The sequence below is a fragment of the Lampris incognitus genome, chromosome 7 (assembly GCF_029633865.1).
Source record: "Lampris incognitus isolate fLamInc1 chromosome 7, fLamInc1.hap2, whole genome shotgun sequence".
In the NCBI taxonomy this organism is placed as follows: Eukaryota; Metazoa; Chordata; class Actinopteri; order Lampriformes; family Lampridae; genus Lampris; species Lampris incognitus.
Window position 1 is genome coordinate 44,331,111 of NC_079217.1, and position 23,827 is coordinate 44,354,937.

The following is a 23,827-nucleotide window of genomic DNA, read 5'->3' on the forward strand; positions in this document are numbered from 1 at the left end:
TCGTCAATCCCTCCGCTGTTAACACAAGTTGCCTCCCTCCATGAAAGGAACCCCCCTCCCTGCCCCAAGGGGTGGATTCCAGACATCCCAAATGAACAGACCTTGAGCACCAAGCAGAATGGACGGAGAGGGTCTGGGGGAGGATGAATGGGGCCAGGGATCTCAGACAGGTGGTCTGAGGGCTGGACCAATGGATGGAACAGATCTGGAGGGAGACCAGGATGCAGGATCAAAGGGCAGAGCAGCTCCGGTGGACGGGCCGACCTAGGAGCTGCACTTTATGTCACAGCCTGGAACCCCTCTTCCTGGAGTAATCATCTTCCCTGGATTGAATATGCTCACAATTTCTTGTCCAGTGCTGTCATAGGCATGTCACCCTTTGAATGCTCTCTGGGTTATTATTTAACAAAGTTGATGCTGCCATAGTCAGATTTTCTAAAACTTTCCATAACTTTTCAAGGACTTGGAAATTGTATTTTCAAATGTATAATAATAATAATAATAGTAATCATCATCATCATCATCTTCATTACATTTATATAGTACTTTTCTAGACACCCAAAGTGCTTCACATTGAAGGGGGCACTCACTTCAACCACCGCCAATGTGTAGCACCACCCGGATGATGCATGGCAGCCATTTTGCACCAGAACATTCACCATACATCAACTTGAGGTGGAGAGGGAGGAGTCACTGAGCCAATTACATGGGAGAGGGGGGGGTGAGTAGGTGGTCCGATGGAGAGAGCCAGGTTGGGAATTTTTCCAGGACACTGGGGAACCCCCTGCTCTTTGTGCCATGGGATCTTTAATGACCACAGTGAGTCAGGACCTCAGCTTAACGTTTCATCTCAAAGATGGCATTAATGGCTTTTCCACGTTCTTCATTGCTGTATGAACCCTGCAAATACCTGGTGATACTTAAAATATTTATTTGTGTTGGGGATCTTTAATTACTTCAAAGAAATGATCAACATCATTAGAAAAAAAGGATTTTGTGAGACTCTAGGCCGCAGGGGTGGGCAATCTTATCCAGAAAGGGCTGGTGTGGGTGAAGGTTTTTGTTTGAACCAAGCAATTACCCACCCATGTCTCCTAATTAAGTTCCTCAGCCATGACTTTACTGGTTAATTATTGGGATTAGGTGTGTAACTGGTAGGAACAAAAACCTGCACCCACACCGGCCCTTTCTGGATAAGATTGCCCACCCCTGCTTTAGGGGCTTTAACATCCACTACACATACTCTGCCCATCAAACCCATTACTGTCTCTATACACAGCATTACATCAAGCCAAGTGCAGACAGTCCCCAGCTCAGCTAGCATGTGCCCGAAATTGAGTGCTGTGACACAATGCCACATGCCCAATAGAAATTATGAGAAGGAGACATCAAGACACAAATGGAAAAATTGAAGGAAATTGATTTTTGTGATCTCTGAATTTCCTTGTTTTGAAATTACATCAAGACACTGGGAGAAAGGCAATTACCAGGAAGCATGTGTCCAATCAAGTGAGCCTAGCAGATGTCTTGAAAAATGCAGATTAGCAAACAGTGACAGATAGATATGTTTCTTTTCTACTACAATGGGATCACAAGTGATATTTCATTAAGAATGAAATTTATGTTTGCAGTCTTACACGAAAACATCCCATGTAGAGGTTGATTTTGCAAATCAAAACACAATTTGAATCCTCGGATTCTGATTGGAAAATGAGATGAGATGATGTAAATAATAGAGCTTACTGCATGTGCATTCCCTCTTATTTTCTGACTTCGTCTGATCTTTCTCAACAAGCCTGTATTTTGAGGCCGTCAACTGTCACAATGTCTCCCAGTTCAGTCAGCTCATAACTTCATTCATTGTCTCACGTAGCCTCAGTCATTCTCCCAGTTCCGTCAACTCATCATAACCTCGATCATTTTCTGTTGTTTTTCCTGTTTTATTTTGAAGTCCTTACCTGTGATCATTGCCTGTTGGCTTTCCTGTTGCTATTTTGAAGTACTCACCTGTCTTGTCGTTTCAGTTCTTGCCCTTGGTTTTGTTATCAGTCAACCCCGTGTATACCACACCTGTTCCCCGTTTATTTATTAGCTCCCCAGCACTTATACTCTGAAAAGCAAAAGTTATTTTATGTGCAAATGTTGTTGCTGCTACTACAATTATTATTATTATCATTATATTATTATTATTATTATTATTAGTAGTAGTAGTAGTAGTAGCAGTAGTAGTAATTTAAGCCTGGGATTCTTACAGCCAGTGTTGAGGGTCACACAAGAAAAAAAGTGCACTCTTGAAATAAAATAAGTCCACAACCAACCATTTAATTGTGGACAAATAGACAAATCTAAATGGATGTTCATTCACCAATCAGTGAAAGAAGTGAGCGCGATGGGATGAGGCAATCCTTCTGATGTCGGGCCTGTATTCTGTTGTGGCAAGCCTGAGGCACTGGCTAAGATGAGCATTAGAGAGTCTGTTTCTTTCCTGGTTCTTGATCCATTTCATTGAAGAAAATGATGACTCACATATGTACATGGAGGGGAAAATTGTGAGTAGAAGCATTGCAATAGCTCTCATGTTTTTGAATCGAGCTTGGGGAACCATGTTGATCCAAAAGTCACTCACCCCAACGTCCTTGTGTTGTGCTTTGAGCAAATCAGATGTTCCCATCTCCAGGATCTCCATCTGAAAAGTTGCCTCATCTATGCAAGGTACCAACATTCTGGCCTCTGCAGTCCACTGGCCATCATCCAGAATGGAGAATGGCTGTCCACAGAAGAGGAGCATGTCACCTGAGAGTTTAAGGGAGCTTTCAAATCGTTCCTTGAAGTTTTCTACCAGGCTTGTCATGAAGTCCTTCATCGCTGGACCTTCCACATTTTGTTCTTTTTGCAGTGCTCCCACAGATGTGGAAAGTGCAAGTTTATCCTGTGAATGTGTCTCTCCAAAAGGTTCAGCTTTGACCATAAAGCTTCAACCACCAAGTACATGTTTGCAGCAGTGTGGTTCTTGCCTTGTAATTGCAGATTAAGGTGATTTAGATGAGACATGATGTCACACAAAAACAAAACATGCCATCACCTTATTGTTACTTAAAAATCTCTGATGTTCTTGGATTTTCTGGCTCTGCAGTCCAGATAAAAATGACACAAGCCCATTGCGCAGGTTGCACACCCTCTCCAACACACGGCCTTTGCTCAGCAAGCGAACATCATTATGCAGCAAAAGATCCTTGTGTTCTGCTGACATTTCCTCCAGCAATGCTCTGAAAAGGGGGTGTTGCAGACTAGAACTCTCGCAAACGAAATTCACCAGTCTCGTCACAATATCCATCACCTCGTTTATTTCCCCAACACAGTTTAGTGCACAACTAAACTGAATAATGCAATGAAATGTTAAGAGTGCTGGGTTAACAGCGGCAAACCTGCCAAGAGCCCTTGTGTTGCCCCACCATTGACGGAGCCCCATCAGTGACAACGGACACAATTGCTCTCACATCCAAGCCATTTGTCTCAAAGAACTGTGTTAATTCAATAAAGATGACTTCCCCAGTTGTGCACCCAGGCAGAAGAAGCAAACAAAGTAGCTCTTCCTGTGAGGTCTTCCAATCAAAAAAATCTTGTGAACACAGATAGCTGTTCCATATCGGTTCAGTCACAGGACGAGTCCATGGCTAGTGATATGGCTTCTGCTTTCTTCAAATCGGTGTGTAGACAGGAAAAATACTCCTCCGCTAAAAGTTCTGCTCTTCTTGTTGCCGTGTTAGCCGTTACTATATAAACTAGCTGACAATGATCCCTGCTTTGTCTTAGCTTAGTTGACTTGGCTGGTGAGTGGCTCTGTCTAGTCAAGAACCACAGAGAGTGCGTCTTATGGTGTGGGGTGAGGTCAAAATAAAGTAGAGCAGCACACACTTTATTTCACATGTTGTGCACTTTATTTCACATGTTGTGCACTTTATTTCACATGTTATGACAGATGTGTTAGTGCCAATGAGTTGGCGCAGGCCAGACATTTGGTTCTCACAGGCCGGACCTGGCCTGCGGGCCACTTATTGGGGTTCAGGGGTGTAGTATATCATATAACATGTGAGACAGCCCTGTGGCCTAGTAGCTGATTTCATAGTGTTCTAGTTACCTTGCAGCAAAGAGTATGCATGCTCCCCCTATTCTGTGTGGCTTAGTGTAAATGCCCATTTCTGTTCATATCCCCATACTCAAAGGACGCTAGTATGGCAAAATATGGTTTAAAAGTACCAACCTGAACACAGACATGTACCATAGCTATAGGGATAGCTGCCTATAAGACAAACTGAACCAAGTCAAGCCCAGTCAATCATTTATAAAGCATTTTTAAAAATGACCTAATAATGACCAAACAGACAACAAAGCTATATTAAATTATAAGAATAATTACCCTCTGTACTCAAAATGTTACAATTTGAAATGATATGAAAAGTGTGTAAACTTCGCTACAATATACTGCGATGGCAATTCAAGACCACCTGCAGGCCTTGATCCTGTATATTGGTCAGTCCTTATACAGAGACCTGCTCTTGGCATTCTTGTTTCATTGGGTGAGTGTATGTTGGTCATTGATAAGTTACAAGACAAAGGTGTTTGTAATTTTTATTACTTTAATATGTTGAACTATAAGGAAGGATTTCATCTTATCCCCTTCTGCTTTTTTATTTCCCAATCAAACCTCAGTGCTCTGCTAAATAGTTTTTGTTTTTCTAAAGCCAAACTTTGCAAGCATGCTGCTCTTGACTTCCGGGGAGCCTTGTTCCCTTTCAGACAATCCATTTATGCTGTCTGTGAAATAATGACTGGCTATGGGAGATAGGAAGAAATAGAGTTCAGCGTGACACACGTTCAATTGCCTTTTAAACAGCAGGACGGATGTCAGTCGTCTGTACTGTGCTGCTTGCCTCGGCTCTTGTGTGACAGCAGCTGTTTAGTGAGAGATTGATGTGAGACATTATTCACCGCCAGGGCTGTGAATGAACGCAATATATTTTCTGCAGCTTTTCTTTTAAGCAGATGATTGCTTTGTTGCTGCTCTTTGCGGTGGTGTGCACCACAGTACTTTTCCACACACATTTAGAAAAATCCAAGACACAAAAAGCCTTCAGCCTTGATCAAATTGTCACATTGTTCATTTGCAGTTGAGAATCTGCCACAGTTCTTGGATAAACTGCAGTATTTTCAATCATAGCTACTATACGAACTAGTATTGTTCATAAACACAATTAATTCAAGCTTGAACTGCATGTTCTATGAAAACTGTCTGATCTAAAAGCTAAACTATTTCAGTAAAATAATAATTATTATTAATCTAAAGGCTAATCTATTTCAGTAAAATAATAATAATAATAATAATTAATCTAAAGGCTAATCTATTTCAGTAAAATAATAATAATTATGAATCTAAAGGCTGATTTATTTCAGGGAGTAGATGAGATTAGATTTCATTCAGTGTATTGCATGCACAATGTGAGAGTATACTATATGATGTTTATTTCCTCTGGTGTATAGGATGTATATTTTCTCTGGTCTGGTGAGTTTTGGTATTTGGGTCAAAGCTCAAAGGTTGAGTGACATCGGGGAAAATAGTTTTATGAATTGAATGAAAGCTCTTGATGAGATTTGTGTAATGCCAGAAAGTGCCTGCTGCAGTCATGACCATGTCCAACCTCAGAGGACAAATAGCTGCAGCGCCACCGAAAAGGTAAACCTTGCTTATGTTAACATCTACTTGACCTCAAGGCTTCTTCTTATTTAGGTGTCTTAGATTATTTAGCCTACGAGGGGCAGTGATTAATTACAAAGAGGAGCTTTTCCCAGTAGAACCATGAGCGCAGTCTTCTTTATGAGCTTTAGACATGACTGTGTATCGCTGTTCTCTCTCTGGACTCCCTTCACTTCACCATGACCCACTTCTCCTGTCAGACCACATGTTCCTCATGCACCATCATTTACTCACTTACCACTTAATTACTACCATTAATTAGCAGATGACACACACACACATTTTGAAATGCATATAACATACAACTGATAATATGACTGAGATATGGCTTTGACAAATACTGCGTTGCTTGATGCATTCAGGAGGCAACACAGTTCAGCAGGCACAGTCTGGTTTGTATACAAGGGATTACGAAAGAGGGAAGGATGGACGCTATTTTGAAGAAGCAAAGGAATTAGATGTAAATTGTCTTCTTCTTCTCTCTTGGCATTGTTCCCAGTCTACATGTAGCAGAAGAGGAAATTGAAAAGAAGATCAAGTCTCAGTGGGACATGCAGAGAGTATTCTAGTGCAACGTTTAGCATGTGTTTGCCTCATAGTAAATTTTCTCATTTACCTTTTATCTCAGTCTTTATGTTGCTGCACTTTTCGTGCATGTTCTGTGAGTATTCATTCTAACACATATAAACACACACACACATCCACATGTATGTGCTCAAAACTACATCCAGACTGTAGACTTTACTCCATTACCCAAAACCACATCCCAGGATTCCATCTGTCCCTGCTTAGCGCTCACACTCAACAATATTTGGAAGATGGTGGTTTATTTTTAATGAGGATGTGTCAGTTGAATTATTCATGCATCATTTGTTGCTTTTATAGAGCAAATGGATGTGAAGTAACTTTTACATCAGAGATCTTTCTTCTCAATTCTGTATTGTGTTAGTGTGTGCTGAAAGATCAATGGCTATATTGTTATTTAGCATGTTTGAATATGGTTACATGATGGAAAAAAATAGAATCGAATAGAATAGAACCCAGCCATTGAGGATTGACAAGCCAGTGCATTCTTAGTGCTGGTCCCAAGCCCGGATAAATGGGGAGGATTGCACCAGGAAGGGTATCCGGTGTAAAACCTTTGCCAAATTACATATGCGGATCATAAATCAGATTTCCAGATCGGATCAGTCGCAAGAGAGGCAAGATCGAGATGGTTTGGACATGTGTGGAGGAGAGATGCTGGGTATATTGGGAGAAGGATGCTGAATATGGAGTTGCCAGGGAAGAAGAAAAGAGGAAGGCCAAAGTGGAGGTTTATGGATGTGGTGAGGGGAGGACATGCAGGTAGGTGGCTGGTGTGACAGAGGAAGATGCAGAGGACAGGAAGAAATGGAAACGGATGATCTGCTGTGGTGACCCCTAATGGGGGCAGCCGAAAGGCAAATAGAATAGAATAGAAGCTGACATGAATCCAGAAATTTCAGTTAGCCCAGTTGGTGTGCAACTCTTTTGAAGGCGAATTCTTTGCCGTTTCTATACTTCACCCATCCATCCATTATCCAAACCACTTATCCTGCGCTAAGGGTTGTGCGGGGTTTCTATACTTCAACCAATACATATTGCTGTCCTCATATTGCTCATATCCTCATATTGCTCTCCTCGTGTATTTATTCTCTTCTTGACTTCCGGTCTAGATGGCGGAGTTAAGGGTCGATCTTTTTGCATGCTCCGAGACCTGATTTTCTTCACCTACTTTGAATGTTATCAGTCAATTAAATGGCCGTTATCATGCGTCACCAGACCATAGAGATGAGATAGTATGGACCTACTCGGCCCAGTAGACTGTTATCATCGATTCATGCGTCTGATCACGGCACATGTCATGTCTGCGTCACGTCACGTGACTGTTTCTTTGCAGCAAAAACAAACTAACGTTAAATGGCTGACATATCTTTAGGGTTAGTTAATTATCGTAATAATTAACAAACCAAACATCATATACGTTCACTCAACGGAGATTATAAAAATAAAATGCACATTTCTCGAACGCATTTTAATGCAGAAACCGTCTTAGAATATTGCATTTTCAACTGAGAATAAAAGACATGTTAGCCATTTAACGTTAGTTTGTTTTCGCTGCAAAGAAGCAGTGACGTGGACGCACGTGTGATCAGAGCCTTGGCTGTGGTCAAACCGAATCGATGATAACAGCCTACTGAGCCAATGAGGAGGTAGAGTAGGCCCATACTATCTCATATCTATGGTCTGATGACAACCGATTACAGCCAATTAATCGACTGATAACATTCGAAGCGTCTCATTTTTTTTTAAATCCCAAAATCTTCAAAAACGTGCAGTCGAATGTCGAACACAGTTGCCACCGTGCACGAAGTCTTTACAACAAGAAAGACTCATTTTACTCAAACATCGGTTTACCATCGGATATCAAACTGCACAAACTAGAGAAATGGTGAAACTAAAGAAGAGTTCAACCACAGAAGAGGAAATCACGTAGATAAAGAATTCGCTCAACTTTCTTTCAAAACAAATGGCGGATGTCGCGAGGCTGCAGAAACAGATTACGGAACTAATGAGTGAAATCAAAGATCTAAAACAAAAAACAGAATGACGAGAAAGGCAAGATGATCGCCCAAACTGGAAGACCTAGCGCCAGTATAAGGTGAGGACACTCACAAAGCCACGGACACGATCCGGTAAGTGCATAGATTATTTTACTGAAGGTAATGAGAGGATTCCATGACAAATGCTCACAAGACAAATGCTCACAAGACAAATGCTCACAACACTCAAAGAAAAAGAGACAAATGCTCACAAATTGTTTTATAATCATGATTATCTTTAAGATCACCATTTCATTTGTCAGGGAGATGTGATCCCTCTCACATGCTTAGGCCTATGTGATATGTCTTATGTGACATGCAACAGAATGTTCAGTTGACTTTTTGAAAAATAAAGATTGTAAAACAATTTGTGAGCATTTGTCTCTTTTTCTATTAGTATTGTGAGCATTTGTCTTGTGAGCATTTGTCTGCACATCACAAGAGAGACATACACAGCCCAAGTAACCCGGAAGTACACAATACTTTTCTGGCACCACCCTCTTTTCCAGTACAACCAAACCCACCCATAACATCCGTAAGGCAATTCAAAAACCATGTAGAAAAATATCACTAAGGACACAAACCTCACAAAGGGTGCAGAGCATAAGGCACTATAGGCTAGAACAATAACAGAACCTGAAACATGCTGTAAAGGCAGAACACACAGACCCTGACTTAATTATGGGAATGTCTAACAGTGGCGTGAAGGAATAAACAAGAAACTACAAAGCAACAAAGTCCTTCGACCACATGGTAGGCCTGCGGTAGCAGCTGGAACACCGAAGAGCCCCACCTGCATGCAGAATAGTCCCATGGGTTTCTTCATCATGCTGATCACTAACTGGACCAGCAGGGGGTTCATCTGGCGGAAGATAATTGAGAACTCCAGTGGGCAGAAAGGGCACTGGAGCAGGCTCCAGCGCAGGGGGAATGTCGGGGCCCTCACGGGGGTGTGGTCATGGAAAACGTCGAGGTATGGTGACTGCCGGATAAGCACACGCTGCCTGAAACTGTGTATGGCCGTGATGTCACCCTCACAGTCATCTGGCTCACTCCCCATGTCGTCTGGTGCCTCAGCCACCTGCCTGGCTTTAGCAATAAACACTATCCTGAGATGGCAGAAATGGGCACTTGTTTAAGAAGTGGTTGTCGGGTCTGGGATGGTTTGGACGTGTGGAGGAGAGATGCTGGGTATATTGGGAGAAGGATGCTGAATATGGAGCTGCCAGGGAAGAGGAAAAGAAGAAAGCCAAAGTGGAGGTTTGTGGATGTGGTGAGAGAGGAGATGCAGGTGGCTGGCGTGACAGAGGAAGACTCAGAGGACAAGAAGAGATGGAAACGGGTGATCTGCTGTGGCGACCCCTAACGGGAGCAGCCGAAAGTAGCAGTAGTAGTTCTCTGCCTTTAGTGCGTTCTTTTTGCAGTTATGCCCACCCCTCCACCTCCCCATCACCGCGTAGTCCTCGCAGATTCATCAGTTTCATCTCTTCATCAGCCTCATCTCAGCAGAAGTCATCCGCCACCACCAACAGCGTCTGGACTCCATAGGGGGATTTATTATGCTGCTGCTCAGAGCTGATGCCGCTTGATTAAATAACCTCCCCGTCGAGTCTAAGAATCAAATACTTTCTTGACGTGACTTAATTTCCCCTAAATCATCCGTTATAATAAACAATTATCTTTACTTCTTTCACTACGTCTCTCTCTCCTGGCTGTTTATTAGCAAAAACAGAGCGAGGAGAAAAGAACAGGATTCTAAGAGGAGTTGGTCTGATGAGAGCTACAGGCAAGAGTAGAAGAGAAGAATATGTGATTTCAAGAATAAGATTAGGGCACAAATGCTTGAACAATATATTATTAAAAGTGGGGAAAAAACACACTGGGAAATCATCTGGCCTCAAGTCTCTGAATTCCTTTCTGAGAGCAAGCTGTATGATCTGAATCAGTCTGGCTTTAAGCAGGGTCACTCAGCCGAGAATGCATTCCTATTGGTAATAGAATCACTGCGTTTGACTTGAGCTGCTGGTCAGTCATCCGCTTTATTGTTGATAGATCTGTTAGCTGCCTTTGACATGGTTAACCACCAAATCCTCCTCTCCACACTCACTGAGCTCTCAGCATCTGTCCTCCACTTGTTCATGTCCTACCACACGGGGAGATCTTTTGGAGTATCTTAGAGGGGAGAAGTGTCCAAACCGCACGGCGTAGCCACAGGGGTATCTCAAGAGTCAGTGCTCGGTCCCCTTCTCTTCTCAGTATACACCACCTCACTTAACGCAAACATCCGCTCCCATGGTTTCTTATACCATGCTATGCTGACGATACCCAGCTCTTTCTATCATTCCCGCCAGATGGCCTCATAGTCTGGGCATGGATATCGTCATGCCTTGGTGATATCTCTGCATGGGTGAAAGAACGCCACCTTCAGGTTAACTTATCTAAGACTGAGCTCCTTGTCATCCCAGCCAGTCCATCATTACATCAACAGATCAATATCCAGCTCGGATCAACGTCCACAAAGTTTGCCCAAAACCTGGGTGTCAGGATTGATGACCAACTAACCTTTAAGGTTCACATGGCCATGATTGCTCAGTCATGCGGATTTGCCCTTAACAACATGAGGAAAATTAGACCCTACCTGTCTAAGAGTACAGGCTCTTGTTATATCACGCATTGACTACTGCAACTCCTTACTGGCAGGTCTCCCTGCATGCATTTTCAAACCTCTGCAAATGACCCAGAACATGGCAGCATGTCTGGTCTTCAACCAACCCAAAACAGCACGCACCCTGCTGTTCATAGCCCTCCACTGGCTCCCAGTTGCTGCCCGAATCAAATTCAAAACCTTAATGCTCGCTTACAAAACAGCAACTAAAACGGCTCCAGCCTACCTTAACTCCCTCATTCAGGTCTACACTCAGTCCTGCTCACACTCTGCCAATGAAAGCTGCCTGGCTCTTCCACCACAACGGGGACCTAAGTCACTAGCTAGACTCTTCTCTTCTGTAGTTCCCTGGTGGTGGAACGAGTTGCCTAACTCCATTCGATCCGCTGAGTAGCGACTCAGCAGAGCAAATGGAGTTAAGGCCTCTGACTGCAAATCGCTACAGCGGATAGTGAAGACAGCTGGAAAGATCATAGGAACTGCTCTCCCATCCATCCAGGCAGTCTATGATACACAGTGCACCCAAAAGACTCTCAGCATCATGAAGGACCCCACCCACCCTTCCCACATCCACTTCACCCTCCTACCCTCTGGCAGGAGGTTGCTGCCTCCATCAGACTATGCAATAGTTTCATTCCTCAGGCTGTGAGGTTCCTCAACAGCCTGAACACTTAGACCATCCAAAAAATGACTTGTTGACCGTCTTACTCACTGTCCAAGTCAGGTGTGCTTGCGATGTTATGTCTGTGAAGTAATTTTTGTTTTTAATGCACTTTTTGTTTTTAATATTCATTGTGTGTTATTTGTTTTTTTTTGTCGTTTTGTTTTGTTTTTTGTTTTTTTGACACTGTGGTCCTTGTGACACATAATTTTTTTTCCCTTGTATGTATGAGACATGCATGTGAGGCAATGACAATAAAAGCAGTCTAAGTCTAAAGATGGAGAGGGCTCCATCTTTAAGAAGAAGCTATAGACCCAGCTCTTTCTCAAACACCTCCAGACCTGATGGTATTAATATTAGATGAAAGGGGGGGAAAATTACTCTATGCACCTTATGCATTGCCTTTGTGCACTGCCTGTTGACACTTGTGTCCTATCAGACCTGAACCTAGTTTTTTGGCACTTACTTGTGTTGTTGCCTCTTGACTAGATCCTTGCTTGTGTTGTATTAACTCTCAGATGTATATCTTTGGATAAAAGCGTCTGCTAAATTAGATTGTAAATTGTAAATAAATTTTAAATTCCTCATCTCCTTGGTCCATTATTTGTCTTACCTTGACTATTGCAATGGCTGATTTATCTACCTAGCCTTAACAGATGTGAAACTGTTAGTTTGGTCAAGATTTGGCAGCACTACTTTCTACTGAAGCTAAGAGATTGGACTGCATCTCCATTTCTTTACCTGTTGCTTATGCATTTTACAATCAATGTCAATATTCTATTATTGTTTTAATTTTTTTCTATGCCTGCTCCAAGTTGCTTGGAAGCCTGAGGCAAGGCCCTAGAACCAGCAATATTTATATACATTAAGGGTGTTTAAAGAAAAGCAGCGTTCACACATAGAATATAAAAACACCAGTAAATAACATTTGGTTGTGTGGATTGAGAGCTCCATTTTCCATCAGTGGTTTTATTTGTTTTGTCATCTATTGTGTACCTGTTGATATTATCATTTAGAATTGCATACTCTGTGCATTTATGAAGACTAAAGGGGACTAAGGTTTGGTTGTCAGGGCCCCAAGGCTCTTGTACAATCTCCCTGAGGAGCTTAGGCTGACAAAGTCAGCAATGTCAAAATATGCTGATGTTTAAGGCATTTCCCTTATTCATAAGCAATCCCTCAAGTCAAATCCCTTGTTGGTGCAAACTTATCTGACCAATAAACCTGACCATGAGCAAATAGAAATAATTATATAATGTTTACAAGGGAGCTAAATGTTCATACATACTTATTGTTGATATGTACTTGTGTACAAAATAACATGTTTGCATGTCTTTTATTTTACGCTGCATTTGGTTTAATCATTTGTTTGGACTTGAAGATCCAGATTCAGAAAAATGAAAAGAAATATCTGCCACTAGATATGTGTTCAACCATAATCATTATGTTTGTGAGGCAGAACTATATAAAGCCTGGGCTGGAGCCAGGGCAGAATGGATTGCATTGCCCAATGTTCTGTCAAGTGTTTTATTGTCCCAAGGCCCTGGGCGTAATGCGATTACTGGATGATGGCCTTTGTTTGGCGCACTATTATCCTGATGCTGTGTCCGCGAGTTCATTAACAGTACATTATGGCTTGTTACACAATAACACTGCCACTTTATGTGTGGTACATTAGAGATGCTGCTGTGCTGCAACATGATTTAGGTCTTCTCATTTTCTTTTCATATTAGCAAGGCCGGGTCCTGGGTTACAGGTCCGAGAAAAGTTCTGTTTGTGATTTAAACTGTAATACAGAGTGAGCAGTTAATGAAAGCCATCACTTGAGCCTACTGGTTTGGAATACAATATGCATTCTATAATATAGTAGATCTAATATCGAATTTTCTTATTTTATAAGCCTTCAGTTTTCATTGCATTTAACTCCATATTAGATTCACCTCTGTTCATCAAATAATATTTTGAAATTCCTTCTTACATTTCTTGTGTTTCTAGCTAATTTTTCCGGCGTGCAGATATACAGCACAGTAGGTTTTCTGAAGGGAATATACTTCCCAGATCCACATTCTTTTGCCCAATTACTAAGATACGATGCAGTTGCTGTGATCTATGGTTGGTTAAATGGAGACCAGCTAAACAGCTGGCGGGTAGCGTTTCTTACAAGTCAGAGATGTGTTCTCGGAGGAGGAGATAGGTTGACATGTGTAATGCTCATCTTTAGTGTGATCACTAACTGAAGATGATAGTGGATTGTTAGTTTTAAGCATATCTTTTTTAGATTTGGGCCAGTGTTATTCAAAGTAGATTTCCATCAGTGGTTGTTGGGCTGTTTTGTTTTTACTGCACCATATTTGTCTGCCCTCGCTGTTACCCAGTGAGGGCAGACAAATGTGACAAATTGACTCATATAATCAATAGCTGATGGTGTGAAAGTAGTTATTATCTGTAGCTATTTTTCATCAAATGCCAAAATATTCTCTATTTCCTGTCTTTTGCCAGGTAAAGAAAGTGAATCTTTCGGAGGGTGACAGAGTGATGTTTGCTGATCTGGGAGGCGGGGGGAAAACCATGCTGGCAAATGAGTCAATCCTAATACGGGGGTTGGTTGTGCGAAGCTACAGCAACCAGATCACCGTTCACTACAAAAGCCACTCACCTGTGGGCAGCTCAGTGCTTCTGCACTTCCAAGGTAAGACCTGGCTGCCATCACATCTAGACGTGCATTTAAGTCACACTGTCATTGTTTTGTACAAAGTTTTTATAAGATTTCTGACAATTTTTTTCGGAAATGATTTTGGCAAATATTTGTGCATCATAGCTGATACAGAGCCATCGTATTTAACGTGTTTATGTCCATTGGCTTTGTTAGCTGTGCAGGAGATAGACATGTCTTGCACAGCAGTGTTTGCCGGTATGTTAAATTTGCGCATCTAGTCTATTTTTACCAGAGTCACTTGCGTCTGTGAAGTGTGGAAATAAACAATTTTTTGGGGGGGGGATTTTTCCTCTTTTTCTCCCCAATTGTACTTGGCCAATTACCGCACTCTTCTGAGCCATCCCGGTCGCTGCTCCACCCCCTCTGCCGATCCGGGGAGGGCTGCAGACTACCACATGCCTCCTCCGATACATGTGGAGTCGCCAGCCACTTCTTTTCACCTGACAGTGAGGAGTTTCACCAGGGGGACGTAGCACATGGGAGGATCACGTTATTCCTCCCAGTTCCCCCTCCCTCCCGAACAGGCACCCCGACCGACCAGAGGAGGCGCTAGTGCAACGACCAGGACACATGCCCACATCCGGCTTCCCACCCGCAGACTCGGCCAATTGTGTCTGTAGGGACACCTGACTAAGCCAGAGGTAACACAGGGATTCGATTCGAGATCCCCATTTTGGTAGGCAATGGAATAGATAGCTACGCTATCTGGACACCCGAAATACACTATTTTGACTTGGGGACATGGAAAATCAGTATATCTTTATTTAGCTAAAATAACATTTTCCCCAATTGAAAGTAATGAATGAACAAATGGTGACATCCACTTAACAGCCTACAGAGCACTTAGATGTGCCCCTATAGTGTTTTATAGGAATATATTCTGTCTGATTGTGTCCAGAGCCCATTTTAATAATTTATCTCTGTCCATCCCCGTTTGCACCATTATTTTCATATAACTGAGACCACTGACTGTGAATTAGCTGATTTTGATGTTGGTGTGGTCAGCGTAACACAAATACTCATAAATTTAATAAACAACGTATTTAAAATAAAGTGAGGTATTTAAAATAAAGTCACTGTGCCGAAATGAAAACTCCAATGCAGATTAAAAATTAACTGGATGCTTCCAGACCATTTCATTTATGCTCCTTAATTTCTGCCTCCTCACCCCATCCTCTAAGCCAGTTTTCTTCTAGCCCAATAATGTACCATTCAGTTAGAATTTGGTCACAATGTTAGAGACATTTTAAGTTGCATACAACATCATTATTTTCTCCTATCCAAAATTATTACAATTTCCCGCCTTGTCTCTCTGATTCTACCTTTGGAGTTTGGTTCTCAAAGGGAATCAAGTCATACAAGTCACAATCAAGTCACACTTGGCCAATGCTAGGCTGGCCAACATTTGTCCTAATGCAGGCCCTTCCTGTCCTCACTGTAAAAGTCAACCAGCAGATCACACACATACTATGTTCTGGTCATGCCCTAACCTTAACACATTTTGGACCAGTATTTTTTAAGGCCTATAGCAAGATGATTCAAAAAGACAATCCTCCTAACCCATATGTGCCCTATTTGGTTTTGCTCCAGAAACTCATACCCTTAAAGGTAAAGCACATGTAATTATATCATTTGCCTCCTTGCTTGTTAGATGCCTCATTGTTCCCTCATGGAAGCAACAAGCATCACCTAATTTTTCCAGATGGATTAAAGACATTATGGAGTTTCTGAAACTTGAGAAAACCAGATACACCTGTCAAGGCTCTATACAAAGGTTTATGAAGATTTGGACTCCCTTTTTGGAGTATTACAAGAGCTTACAAATCCCAGCAAATAAGGAAGATGAGAGTTAGATTCAAGCGGCAGAGAACTCCTCCCCCCTTCCCTTCACCTTTTTTGTTGTCTGTTTATTTTCCTTTCTGTCTTTTCTCTATGTATATGTGTATTATGAGTAATATGTATGGCAAGATAAATATGCAATCTGTACATTAATTTCTATGTATATGGTTTCGGTTTAAAAATAACTGGAGACAGTGATGGAGCAGCATGATTGTTGACTAGAACACACACACAGCATGGAAGACAGAAATACCTTGAAACATGATTGTAAACAAAATATTTGAAATAGAGACAGTTGGTTCACCCATTGCAAATGAAAGCACGGTCACAAGATAACCATGTACATGACTACATGACCTGCATGCTCCAATAACATCTGCTACAGGCAGCGTTTTCATCTCTCTCCTCTCTGTTACACGCTCTCTTTCATGCAGTATACGTATATCAAGCTTTTATTCTCGAGGTGGAGTGGCTGATATTCAGTAGGATCTAAGTATTATTCGGAGCCTCGGGTATGTTGTATAGGTTAGAGAGCTCAGGGATGGTACTACTGGCTCTGACTCTTATGGGCCCAGATAGACAAAGCTGTTGTTCACACACAGCAGTGACAAGAGCAGAAGAGCTTGTAATGATGCTACTGTTATAATATATCAAGTAATGATACTACTGTTATAATGTGTCAAGTAATGCTGCTACTGTTATAATGTATCAAGGGAGTGGCTTTGTCTGCCATGTGGGCTTTGGAGGACAATCAATGGAAACAAGGGATAAATGAATAGATACCAAAAAAAAGGAAAGTTCTTTGAACTCAGAGGATGAAAGTGGACTAGCAGAGACAAAACCATCTGTCTCTTGGTGGTCATTTTGAAGGCAGTGCATGGAGGTATGGGCAAATGTAGTTATGGGTTTCATACCTCAGAAATTGAAAGTTATACCTTTGTAAATTCTCCTATACCCTGATGCTCTTTAGGCTTGATAAAAGTAAACTAATAACTATTCCTTGATATACGGCTCAATCTTACAAGTGATGTGGACAAATTCAAGCCCACACTCTATCTTTGTCAGGTAAAGTTATATGAAATTATACAGATGAAAAACAACCCTATCCTACATCCTCAGTAGTGGATACGTTTAGTAAAGTCTAGTTTACAAATTATGAATAGTTTTTTTTTATTTGCGCATAACCTAAAAAGTCTCATGGTCTAATATATAAATAATTAAGAACAGAGTGACAAACTCCATAGTGAGTTAATTACATCCATTGACTAGATATTGAGATGAACTAATAAGAACAATTTGCAAAGTTAAAATGTATCTTTTTATGAGATTATGAATGAAGCTGATCTCTTGTATTAGTGAATAACACCTACTGTCTGTCTGTATTGTATTAATAGTTGCTTGTAGAGGATCTAGAAACCATTGGTTAAACATGTTATATTTTTCTTTGACCCAATTTTCATCTTAGGGGACCCCACATGGGGTCTGAAAGTCTGATTTATACAGACGGAAGGGCAGTGCAGCATAGCATTGGAAGAGTGAAGGGAGATGTGAGCAGAAAAAAAAACCTTGCTGACATCATTCATTCTTATGTTCCCACAGACTGACCTCAGAGATGTTATGTGATTATCATGTCCTCAAGTATGCCATAATATTTTGTGTTTTTATATTTGCAAATACAATACTGAGGCGATCTGTGCATCCTGAAACTCATTTATACCAGGGCTGTTGTTCTGTCATTTATAATAGCCATTCTAGGACTTGCTATTTCCATGCTATGTTTCTGGGAGCAGCTCAGGAAGTTCAGTGGATTAGCAAGGAGGAAGTGAGGGCAGCTATGAAGAGGATGAAGAGTGGAAAGGCAGTTGGTCCTGATGACATACCTGTAGAGGCATGGAGATGTTTAGGAGAGATGGCAGTGGGGTTTTTAACTAGATTGTTTAACACAATCTTGGAAAGTGAGAGGATGCCTGAGGAGTGGAGAAGAAGCATACTGGTACCGATTTTCAAGAACAAGGGTGATGTGCAGAACTGTAGCAACTACAGAGGTGTAAAGTTGATCAACCACAGCATGAAGATATGGGAAAGAGTAATACAAGCTAGGTTAAGAGGAGATGTGACAATTAGCAAGCAGAAGTATGTTTCATGCCATGAAAGAACACGACAGATGTGATGTTGATTGAGAAGTATGGAGAAGGCCAGAAAGAGTTGCGTTGTGTCTTCGTAGATTTAGAGAAAGCATAAGACAGGGTGCCGAGAGAGGAGGTGTGGTATTGTATGAGGAAGTCGGGAGTTGCAGAGAAGTATGTAGGAGTGGTCCAGGATATGTATGAGGGAAATGTGACAATGATGAGGTGTGCGGTTGGAATGACAGATGGGTTCAAGATGGAGGTGGGATTACGTCAAGGATCGGCTCTGAGCCCTTTCTTGTTTCCAATGGTGATGGACAGGTTGACGGACAAGATCAGGCAGGAGTCTCCATGAACGATGATGTTCGCGGATGACATTGTGATCTATAGCAAGAATAGGGTGCAGGTTGAGGAGAGCCTGGAGAGGTGGAGGTATGCACTGGAGAGAAGAGGAATTAAAGTCAGTAGTAGCAAGTCGGAATACCTATGCGTGAATGAGAGGGAGGACAGTGGAATGGTGAGGATGCAAGGAGTGGAGGTGATGAAGGCATATGAGTTTAAATACTTGGGGTCAACTGTCCAAAGTAAGGGGGAGTGCAGTAGAGAGGTGAAGAAGAGAGTGCAGGCAGGGTGGAGTGGGTGGAGAAGAGTGTCAGGGGTGATTTGCAACATAAGGGTACCAGCAAGAGTTAAAGGGAAGGTTTACAAGATGGTTGTGAGACAAGCTATGTTATATGGTTTGGAGACAGTGGCACTGACGAATAAACAGGAGGTGGAGCTGGAGGTGGCAGCGCTGAAGATGCTAAGATTTTCACTGGGAGTAACGAAGAAGGACAGGATTAGGAACGATTATATTAGAGGGACTGCTCAGGTTGGATGGTTTGGCGACAAAGCAAGAGAGGCAAGACTGAGATGGCTTGGACGTGTGTGGAGGAGAGATACTGGGTATATCGGGAGAAAAATACTGAATATGGAGCTGCCAGGAAAGAGGAAAAGAGGAAGGCCAGGTTTGTGGATGTGGTGAGGGAAGACATGCAGATGGCTGGTGTGACAGAGGAAGACACAGAAGACAGGAAGAAATGGAAACGGATGATCCGCTATGGCGACCCCTAAAGGGAGCAGCCGAAAGTAGTAGTAGTAGTAGTAGTAGTTTCTGGGAGCAGCTCCTCAAATGTTGTCACACTGAGCAGCAGCATGTGTATGATCCATGTCTGTTGTATGGCCTCCCATGTAGATATTAGGTTGAACTTATGATTTTTATGTTTACTTTGTACGCCAATGGAAAAAATATATAGAAAAAATACAGGAGCGGTGTTTCATTTACTCAAGCTAAGATATGTACAAAAGAAATACAACCACAAAGAAGCCAGTAGCACAGATGGCTATAGAGGGTACATGCAGAAGCTACAAATTTTAAACATTTAAGGCCAGGCAAGGCAAATTTATTTGTATAGCACATTTCAGCATCAAGGCAATTCAAAGTGCTTTACATAAAACATAAATGCATTATGAAAAGCAACATAAGGCAATAGAAAGACTTTTAAAAACAAATAAAAAACAAAGTAAAAGTCACAGTACAGTGTAAGATGAAAATCAAAAGCCTCAAGTTTTATTTAATAAAAGGCAAACAGGAAGGTATTCAGCCTTGATTTAAAAGAACTGAGAGCTGAAGCAGACCTGCAGCTTTCTTGGAGTTTGTTCCAGATATGTGGTGCATAAAAACTGAAAGTTGCCTCCCCATGTTTAGTTTTCACTCTGGGGACAGAACGCAAACCTGTCGCAGACCATCTGAGTGGTCTGGATGGTTCATAGTGTAGCAGTAGATCAGAAATGTATTTTGGCCCTTAACCATCTATTACCCAAACCGCTTATCCTGCTCTTAGGGTTGCGGGGATATTGGAGCCTATCCCAGCAGTCATTGGGTGTCAGGCGTCGAGACACCCTGTACAGGCTGCCAGTCCATCACAGGGCTGAAAACAATATGCAGTAACAACCAAGATAAACTGATCAGAATGTTGACCTCTGCTAGAGATGGGTGAAATAGTGTGCCTCACACTAATCTGAAATGCCAATCACTTCACTTCTTGGATATGGCTTAGAAACGTGAGGTTTTTTGTAACGACAGGATGCGGAAGCGGGGCAGGCTAAGCTAACTGCTGGCCCACAGCCCTGCCCGAGAGGAAACACCGAGGTGGTCTGGCGGCGGCCTCGCCCAGCGTTGACTGTGCAGTGTTTTTGTCTGCGTCTGCGTGTGTGTAGACGTGTGGAGTGCGGGGGAGGTGTGTCGAAGGTGTATGGTTGGTAGAGCTTGTGTTGGATCAGCTGAGGGAGCCTGGTCTGCTGCGTCCGATGGGCCCAAGGACTACGGCCCTGCCCAGAGCTGCACCCGAAGAGGAAACACAGAGGGCAGTCTGACAGGACACGGAAGCGGGGCAGGCTAAGCTAACTGTTAGCCCACGCAGACCGGCAGTTCTGACAGTCATCCTGGGTGGCGTTCATTCTCTGGACGCTGGAGTTTTTGGACTGTTGCACTGGGTGGACTGTGTTGTTGATGTTTGTGTGTGTGTTGTTGTTTTTTGTTTTTTGCTTTGTTCTCTCTGTTTTTGTATGTTTTTAGTGGTGTTGTTTATCGAGGTTTTGATTACGTGTTTTTGTCTTTTGCGTTGCACTGCTGTGGGCTGGGGGAAACATAATTTGGTTTCTTTTGTGTACGTAGTACAGGAGATGAAATGACAAATAAATTGTTCCCGATTCCTGATTCCTGAGTGGCTTCAAGCAGCTAGTAAACAGTAGGCATAGTCAGACTAAGTAACAGGATAAGGGGCAATTAATTCCTACAATAGTTTGGGTAGGAGATGACACTGATATGCATATTGGTACGGTGTCTTGCCACAAATAGAGCAAGATCTAAACGAATTTTAAAATTGTTTTTGGATGATGTTTGTGGCAGAATAGCAGTAAGTGCAGTTTTGATTTTCACTCTGAACTTTATACCCTGTGCTGAGAATAAAGAGAATGTTAAAGTGTAGGATTCTGCCCCTGTAGCTTTCAAAAAACCTGCAAGTACATATGAGTATTCTCTCTGTTCGTGTGTGTGTGTGTGTGTGTGTGTGTGTGTGTGTGTGTGTGTGTGTGTTTTATGGGACTGAAAACAGGTTGTTTGTTACCTGCTGAGAGAAGGAGGTGGTGACCTGTTCACATCTCACTTACTGCACCATGCCATGGCTTAGTGAATTAAAATACTTCTCCTAAATGTCAAAAGAAGAGATTCTAGCTTGTGGATCTGGGTTGTTCCTGTCACAGCTTAAAGCTGGTAATATGACTATATTGCACAAAATTCTGAAAATTTAACCAAATAACCAACTATTCAAGTATAAGTTCTGCATAAAGCTTTGCAGGACAGAAAATGGTTAATGTCGCAGCACTGAAGTACTGACTGACTTTGCGGCCTACACAAATGTTAGACAAATGTGCACATACCCAATGTTTTATTTGTGGGTATGTGCATCTAGATGTTTGCACTGGTGTGTATTTTCAAAACTAAGAATTAACACAAAACATATCTGCCCCTTGGGTGGCACCTTTTCACCCTGTAGTGAGGCTTCAGTCCTGACTGTTCCCCATGTCTGAGTCTTCACATCTTCTCTATTGATTCTCCTATCTCAAAAACAGCAACACACACACACACACGAATACCGTCTTTTCACAAAAAAGATGGTGTTCATCCAAACAACGAGGGAGTTAATCAATTGACATACAACCTCATCCATTGTGTAGCTTTTTCGGCCTGACATTTAGCTGCATGCAGAGATCATGTGTCAGACTGTATCTATCATGTGTCTCTCTAGAGCTCCCTCTGACAGGATATAGCCCTCTATTTCTCTGGCTGAGCCTGGTCCTCTTCCAGTTTATCCTATCTCTGTCATAATTAACAATAGAGCACCAAAACGTGTCAAACTCTGTCAGTCTGCTCTTAATACAAACAACCTTTCTCAGTTCTCCATCAAGAGTTCACCCTCAGTCAAGCCTTTCACGCCAACCATGTTTGTGTTGCGTAACACAGGACCTCTGTTAAACAAGACTTTTATTCTTAACAACCTAATTTTATTTCACAATGTGGGTTGCTTACTTTTAACTGAGACCTGGCTTAAAACTGGGGACTGCTGTCCTCTAATAGAGCTCTGCCCTCCCAATTACCCAACACTCAATCTCCCTCGGCTCACTGGTTGTGGTGAGGGTATTGTAGTTGTTCTCAAGAATAATTTTATTTGTAATCAAATTGCATGAGGTACTTACAATAGCTTTGAATTACTTTCTTTTAAAAGTCATTGTGAAATCCCAGTATGTTGCTTGGTTGTGTATCGACCACCCAAAGCTAACAAATCTTTTTGAAATGAACTCTCTGAACTGTGAACTTCAGTGGTTTTCAAATATTATAGAGTTATTATGGCTTGCGATTTTAATGTGAAAATTGACAACCTCTCAGATTCTCTTGCAACCAACTTTTTAAATATTACCAACTATTTTAACCTTGTTCAATATGTGTCCCACTCTACGCATGGCCATGATCACAATCGTTACCTTGTTTTTACCTTGACTCTGACCTTGAACTCTCTCCCCATGTTTGATTTTGTCTCTGGCCACAAATGCATTGTTTTTGACACAATGCTTCAATCTTCTGCTCAGTACACTCTCACTTTTTCAATGCCACTCTGCAGCTACTTTTTCAACCAGTTTCTCTGAATCCTACACCCCCCACCTGACTCCTCCAGTGTTAATGATCTGGTGACCTGGTTCAATGATTAGTGTGCTTCTGTGCTAGATACCACAGCTCCCTACACTACCAGGTCATTTTCATCAACTAACTCTTGCCCTTGAATTAACGACAACGTTCAAGGGGAGTCAGAAGAGTGGAGCATAGGTGGAAGAAATCCAAACTCGAGGCCCATCTCTTCCATCTGAATGAACTGCTGTCAATACTCAACCAAAACATTAAAGAGGCAAGAGCTGCTTACTTTTCAGGCCTAATTAGGGACAATAAACACAATCTGAAGCTCCTGATTAAAGCCATTGACCAGCTAGTAAGCCCCATCCATCCTGCTGTATATGCCTCCTCCCCAGTAGACTGTGATTTTTTTTGTCTTCCTTTGTTGATAGTCAATACATTGTTACAATTTTAACATTGCTATTTCCTGTGATTCATCAGTTTACTGTCCAACTCTCTTGTCTGATTTCTCCCCGATCTCTCTGTACAATCTCATTGACACTGTATGCCATATGTGCCTGCCCACTTGTCCGTTAGATGTAATCCCCTCCCCCCCAAAAAAAGATTCTTTGTAGAGGTCCCGCTTGAGCCCTAGCCTGATCTCCATTATTAATCTTTCTCTCACCTCTGGGTGTGTTCCTGATGGTTTTAACATGACGTGCATCCAACCTATTGGAGA

The 23,827-nt window shown here is 42.0% G+C and overlaps 1 protein-coding gene across 1 annotated transcript in view; it reads left to right on the plus strand.

Annotated features, from left to right (window-relative positions):
• LOC130115251 (seizure protein 6 homolog) overlaps positions 1 to 23,827 on the plus strand; it is a 135,957-nt gene that overhangs the window by 25,031 nt on the left and 87,099 nt on the right. The window contains exon 4 of the mRNA XM_056282865.1: positions 14,202 to 14,391. Coding sequence (XP_056138840.1) covers positions 14,202 to 14,391 — 190 coding nt within the window. The remainder of the gene's footprint in view (positions 1 to 14,201; positions 14,392 to 23,827) is intronic.